This window comes from Notothenia coriiceps, unplaced genomic scaffold (assembly GCF_000735185.1).
Source record: "Notothenia coriiceps isolate Sejong01 unplaced genomic scaffold, NC01 NC01_scaffold00004075, whole genome shotgun sequence".
Lineage (NCBI taxonomy): Eukaryota > Metazoa > Chordata > Actinopteri > Perciformes > Nototheniidae > Notothenia > Notothenia coriiceps.
In genome coordinates, this window is record NW_011336776.1 from 37,682 (window position 1) to 44,611 (window position 6,930).

General features: G+C 41.8%; 2 protein-coding genes across 2 annotated transcripts in view; one reads left to right on the top strand and one right to left on the bottom strand.

Moving 5' to 3' along the window:
• The window catches only part of get1 (guided entry of tail-anchored proteins factor 1), a 4,356-nt gene extending 3,164 nt beyond the window's left edge, over positions 1-1,192 (top strand). The window contains exon 3 of the mRNA XM_010767178.1: positions 853-1,192. Coding sequence (XP_010765480.1) covers positions 853-945 — 93 coding nt within the window. The 3' untranslated portion in view covers positions 946-1,192. The remainder of the gene's footprint in view (positions 1-852) is intronic.
• Positions 1,008-6,730, bottom strand: LOC104941990 (lebercilin LCA5 like). Its single transcript, XM_010767175.1, has 9 exons — positions 6,547-6,730; positions 5,901-6,166; positions 4,530-4,772; positions 3,687-3,824; positions 3,540-3,609; positions 3,360-3,451; positions 3,062-3,173; positions 2,143-2,208; positions 1,008-1,807 (listed from the first exon to the last, which is right to left on the bottom strand). The coding sequence occupies exons 1-9, from the start codon at positions 6,713-6,715 to the stop codon at positions 1,443-1,445; spliced, it is 1,521 nt and encodes a 506-aa protein (XP_010765477.1). The 5' UTR covers positions 6,716-6,730; the 3' UTR covers positions 1,008-1,442.
• Between the last annotated feature and the right edge of the window lie 200 nt (positions 6,731-6,930).

The following is a 6,930-nucleotide window of genomic DNA, read 5'->3' on the forward strand; positions in this document are numbered from 1 at the left end:
TACAAGCGCTGATTTTGATCATGAATCACATGGCAGTGACAAGACAAAAAAGGGAAGGAATCAGCTAAAGAGACGTGTGTTACACTGACTGGAGAACACTGGACATCAGTATAACCATAAATATCTCAACCATAACTCCCACAATGCTCTAGTTCTTTAGGTGAGGTGAAAACAGAGGAAAGGCTTTTAGCTGAACCATGCTCCAGTTTGTTGAAGTGTCACAGGAGTGTGAGATAGTGGACAGGGTCTCCACTGTAGGAATGGATAGGGCTGATAGCAGCAGAGATACTATGCCATGTGTAGCTCACATTATACAGAGGCTTTGTCAACGCTTAAGTTAAAGGTAGGGTAGGTAAGAATGGAGAAACCAGCTCGAGTGCTCTAGAATTTGAAAGTACGCAGCCGAAAAAAATCTGCCCCTTCCTTCAGACTTCCTTACAGAGCCCCTCCTCCAACACACACGAACGCGCACATGACCAATGAGGGCACGAGATAAGTTTGTGCACAGATGGAAGGCTGACAGGCAGGTAGGCCATCCAGTTATTTTAGCTCAGATGATTGGTCGTGCTTTTTACAGCGCCACGGCTTCCACAGATGAAGTTTTTGTATGTATTCATTGTCAAAGCATTTAATATGTTCATTGCTATCGGGATGTTAAGAGCATTCCATGGAATATAACAAAAAGTGTTTCTGAAGTGAATTACCTACCCCACCTTTAAGTGTCGGAAATCCGTTGGACTTCAGGCCAATCATTCAGAAATCATGTATTAATAAAGTAAAAAAAACACTGGATTTCTCTTTCAAGTTTATCATGCATTTCTTTATTCCAACACTCTATCCACAGACTGACAGAGCTCTTCTCTCTCCTCAGGTGGAGTGGGGATCACCTGCTGGCTGGTGGTCTGCAACAAGGTGGTGTCTCTGGGTCTGCACGCCGTCAGCTGAGTGACAACACTGACATCCTAACATATCGTTCAAGATGTAGATGAAGACAGCCTCTGTATGTCTTTTTTTTTTTTGTCTGCTGCTCCAGGTCAACATTTTAAAATGCAGTGCGTTTAAGTTCTGGCTGGTTTATATTGCTCTATTATTTTGGTGAATTTTGACCTTTGGATGATGTTTGGACTGTATTATTTAAAAACATTGATTTGCTAATGCCTTTTTAAGAAAAATAAAACACGAAAAGCTTGTATTCATTGTACTGTTATTTCTAGTAATTAGAGACACCAAAGCAAATCAGGTCAGATCTATCAATGAACGGTTTGAGTCAAACAATCGTTTATTCAGAGAAATACTTCAGTAGAAGAAAATATGTCACAATAGAGGAAACTCCCAGCTGTACAGTTTAAGTGGTTCTTACATTTTTGAATCCCGGAATCAGCGGCTTAGGACTGGACTGAAGTGCTCCTGATGAGCCTGCTCGTTGTGTTTCAAACTGCCCTCTACTTGCCCTGAGGGCTGCCTGCTACACCCTTCCTGGATTTCCCAGCAGGTAGACAGAGTTCAGGACCCCCCTCGCCGCTGAGGGTCTCCATCTTCATCGGGCTCTGATAGGCACTGAAGATGCTGTAGGCCGGTTTTCCAACGTGCATGTTCTCAATAGTTTGTTTAAAAGTGTAGCTGCTTCTGATTTTGGGGAGCGTGTATCCTTGTCGGTCAGCTCCATTAGCATTCAGAGATTTTTCCGGAATGTAGGATGTCTCCTCTGTTTTCCGCTCCTCTGCTGAGGCCTCGGGTGGCTCCTCTTCTTCAGCATAGTCTCCCTCAGATAGATATTCTTTGCCCCTATCTGCACTACTCTGCTCATCTGAACAACAAATAGGTTTTAGACTTTATTTTTCATTAATACTGAATGACCTTTGTGTTGTCTTGTCAACTAAGCAACTGTTGTCTTCCGGGTTTGTCTATTCATAAAGCATACAATATATAAATCACCTAAATCTGTAACCCTTTTTAAGACTACCTAATCCCAACTTTTACCACAAGTTTTCAATAGATTTAGAAAAAGCCCACAGATGCTACACATTTGAATAAAACCCCCATGATTCAATGAGTGCTACAGCACGTCTTGTGACCCTCTGTCTGAAACCAGAGCTCAGTCTGCTCTGATTGGTTATTGGCTAACATTAATGAAGTACTCACCTGCACATTCTTCTGGTTGGTTCTCCTCTAATGTGAGATTTGCAGAACACTCTGACTTTTGATTTTCTATGATCAAAGATAACACAAAAGTGTTGTTAGGCCAGAGATGAAAGAAGTAAAGTAGCAAAACTAAATTGTAAAAGACTGTTCTATAATCAAAGATAACAAAATGCTGTTTAGTGTGGATTGTGAGGTAGTACCACTATGTGTTTCTGTCAAGGGTTATCAACGGGAAACCGATGGACTGTCCACTCCGAGTAAGGAATGAGTCCTTGCCTCAGGTGAAGGAATCCAAGTATCTCAGGGTCTTGTGTCTTGAGTGAGGGGATAATGGAGCTTGAGATGGGCCGGAGAATCACAGCAGTTGGAGCTTTACCGCCAACAGCTGAACCAAAAAGCAAAGCTCTCAATCTACCGGTCCATGTTTGTTCCTACCCTGACCTATGGTCATGAAGGGGGGGGAGGTCATGACTAAAAGACTGCGGATCAAAGCGGCTGTAATGGGTTAACTACGGAGGCCGGCTGGCATCTTCCCTTAGGGGGAAGGTGAGACTTGGGAGGGCTCGGAGTAGAGCGGCTGCTCCTTCACGTAGAAAGGAGCCAGTTGAGGTGGTTTGGGTATTTAGTAAGGAGGCCACATGGCAGCCTCCCTAGAGAGATCTTCCAGGCACAGGGAGGAGACAGAGGGGCAGACCCAGGACCAGGTGGAGGGATTCTATCTCCACGCTGGCCTGGGAGCACCCTGGAATCCCCCAGTCAGAGCTGGTTGATGTGGGCAGGGAAAGGGACGTTTGGCGCCCTCTGCTGGAACTACTTCCTCAGTGACCCGACCCCAGATAAGCGGTAGAAGATGGATGGACAAATGTGCATGTTTGCATTGTTTGTTGTGATGCATATTCAACATGAATGAATTGCTCACGTGCACAGGTCTCAGTTTGCTCTGGGTGATTCTCTTCCAACGTGAGATCTGCAGAAAGACCTGTCTCTGGATTGTCTATAGCCAAAGACTCCCCTATTGGATTGTAAGGACGCTGAAAGGTATACAGAATCTATTTGTAAGATAGTAAAATAAATTCATAAATTACAAAAGTCTCCAGAAGTAAGGAAACATCTTGAAAGGTCATTCAGCTTATATCAACAAGTTAACTCGAGCCGATGCAGGAAAACGTTTCAAATGTTGTGAAAGAAATCCAGAAAATACATGATTTGAGTCGTACCTGCTTCTCTGTATATTTTAACTCCAAAAGAGTCCCAGCTTCAGAGGAGAGACAGACTAATGGATCCGTCTGAACCATCTTACTTTTGCTGCCTACTAAAAAGAAAAGACTCTTAGAGAAAAAACGTCTAAACTTAAACAAAGTAAATACCAGTCAGAGCAGCTTGTTGGGTTTGTTTACCTTTTTTTGGAGATCCTTTCAGGAATCTTTGGGAGTAAATATTGTGTGTTTCCAGTTCTCTCTCTCGATCCTGCAAAGAGGGAACAAATGATATCTGTAGTAGTCAGTAGGACATGTCTAATGTTGAGACAGCTGTTTTTCACTTACCTGGATCTCTTTGCTCAGGTGATATATTTGCTCTTGCAGGTAGCCGGTAATCTTCTTCGCCTCGTTGATCTTTCTTTGTTCGGCGAATATTTGGCGGTTAAATGAGGCCTGGCTCAACTCAAGATTCTTCTCCAAGTCCTGAAAACAACAAAAACCAGGGCATGACAAGAATGATTTTTTTTTTTTTAAATGTCACAATGACATATCCATTGTATTAAAGGATTTTCTATTATTTATTTATTTCAGAATCAGGTTTATTGCAAAGTAGGTTTAAGCCTACGAGAGATTTGTTCTGGTTTATAGTAATGCATACATTAACACAGTAAGAGAGGAATATGTTGTAGGAAAGAGCAAAGAAATTATAAAAACTATTAAAACAAATACAACATTTAAATATTTACACAAATATAAATACACAAACACTAGAATAAATGTTGAGAGCTTTGCAGATTTAAAGCAAGGTGGAGGTAAACAGAACATGTGCAAAATATACAGGGAATGGTGCAGGACTCAGTGTTCAAATGAACAAGATTTACTTGCATGATGTGCGTACATTATTTTCCTTTTGCACTTGGATTTAAGTCATATGATAAGGCCTGTCTCTTTGTTGTACTTACAAAGTCAATAAATAAAAAGTACAAGGATTAAAAGCTTTTTTTACTTTTGCGAGAAGAGTGCCTTTCAGCTGCAGCACAATCATATTGATTCCCATTTACATTCCCAGGTATTCAAATATAATCCACAGCTGTGATCATGGGTGCTGTCAGGAGCTCTGCAGTGACCCTGGACTACAGTTCTGACCTCTGATCTGTCCCCCCCCCCCTGCCCCCTGCCCCTCCGTACCTGTATCCTCCGGTCCTTGCTCTCCAGCTGAGCAGAGGCCCTGTCCAGCCTGAGGGAGAGCTCCTCTCTGGGCAGCAGGCTGTGGTCCTGGCTGAGCAGCTGCAGGTGCTGCAGACTGGCCTTGGTGCTGCGCAGATTGATCTCTGTGCTCTGGAGCTGCCGGGCCAGACTGTCCCGGCAGGTGCGGGTCTCACTGAGCAGCTGCTGCAGGACCCGGGCCTCGTTGCTGTGCTTGGCGAGGATCTGGGGATGTTACCAAGAGCACGGATAAGACGTTTTGGTCACATGTTTTTCATTATTCAAATCTGATCAATAATCCTTCTGTGTAATCAAAAGAATATTGGTACATAGGTAGACATTCTTTTGTTGGTAATATATACTGCAGTTAAACAGTTCTGGAGACAAGTGATTGACGTAGTATCTGATATCATGTTATTGAAAAGGCTATTCTTGCTGCTGAAATGTACAGGTATAAATAGGCTTCACTCAGAGAACTTGTTTTTACTAACTGTCCATGAGGTCCACACTGAGCTGGAAAAAGGGCATTCAGTTACGTTGCTTCATTTGCTCTGAACCAGCTGAAACTCAGGGAGCTGGTCCCTCGAAACAGATTTAAAGCTCTTCTTAGTGACCGCAGAGGACTGTCTGTAGATGATGTATGGTGGCGTTTCTGATATGTTCTCTGTTCTTGTTAAGGTTCTTGTATCTAGGGCAGGACTCTCGTGCATAAGAGATCTCAATGAAACTTCTCCTGCTTAAATAAAAAAAGTATTTGGATTCAGATACCATGTTGCTGATTCTTCTCTCAATTCAGATACCATGTTTTCGCTGGCTAAACTGCTGCCAAAAAGAAATCCTCATCACAAGGTGGGAACTCTCACATACTATATTTATAAAAAATGGATATCTTCCAACTCATATCAGAACCTTGTATCCCCTCTGTAAACAATGCTAAGGGAGAAACCCTAGAGAACATTACATTAATTGGAGATTTGGAAATTTGTAACATTTTGAATGCAGGAGTTTTACTTGTATTTTTACACAGACATATTATTACTTTTACTTCATTATAAGATCTACTTCCACCTAATGCAATTACGTGTACAAAGATCAAAGGATATATCAAAACAAGTTTGGATAATTAATTGTTGTATTACATTTGTGTGAAGAGATGAACTCCTAATTGAAAACAAACAACATCTACAATTTGTGTGGAAAGGCAGGATGGGTGTCGCTAATGTCCTCTTTCTGTATTTACACTAATATAATATGTATCTATATGTTTGTGACATCTTGTTGAGATGACTGGAAAGTTTAATAAGAAGTTGGTTAAAACAAATTCAATACAAAAATGGACAAAAACCACCCCACCTGGGAGATGCTGCTCTCAGACTCCTGGAAGTGCTGCAGCGCCACCGTGTGGCGGTGCTGGAGGCTCTTCAGCAGCCGGGTCTCCGTCCGGGCTGCGCTCAGCTGCTGCTGCAGATCCACCACGCGGCTCTTCAGGTCCCTGATGCAGGTGGAGCTGGCAGACTGGATCCTCGGCTGCAAAACCTGGGGGGTCTTGATCGGGGGCAGCTTCAGGACGTGCCGGTTTGCATTCTGATTGGTATTCTGCTTCTGGGGCTCTTTGTTACCTGAAGAGAAACATTTATAATAGTGAGAATTCAATTCAATAAAAATAAACAACAAGTCTTACTACACAGGTTATAATAGTAATACTAATAATAATACAAATAATACAAAATATATATTTTTAATAAATAATAATATAATTTTTTTAAGTCAAATAATTATAATAAAAAATAATAATAATAATAATAATAAAGCTTTATGGCACTTTTTCTTACACATTATGCAGCAAAACGTGCTCTAACAATATGGCACACACAAGTTAAACAGGTGTATTCAATTCAGGTCACTTAAACCTTTTAGCATTTATGCAGCATATATGGAAGAAAGCTGTTTTGGTTACCTTGCTTATATGTGATTTAAAACGTAATGTCAAAAGAAATACCTTTTTGTCTTCGGCGTTCATTTGATGTCTTGACTTCCTGGGTTTTGTTTGTAAGCGAGTCAGCCTTCTCTTCACAGTCAGTGCTGCAGCTCAGAGCGTCTCCATCGCCCTCCTCCCTGAGAGCAAGGAGGACCTGCTGCATCAGGCTCTGCTGCCGCACACACATCATCTGCTCATCTGCTCATACACACTGAGAGAAGAGGAACAGTGAGGAAGATAGAGGGGCCTTTCACAAAGAGATAATTAAGTAGGAGATAATTTAGCATGCAGCCAAGGAAGGTATCAAAGTCAATAAATGTTGACGCACTTGCACTGTAGTTTAGTTTTGCATTCTATAACACTTTACACTTGTACACCATTACACTTCAGAAGGTACATCATGTT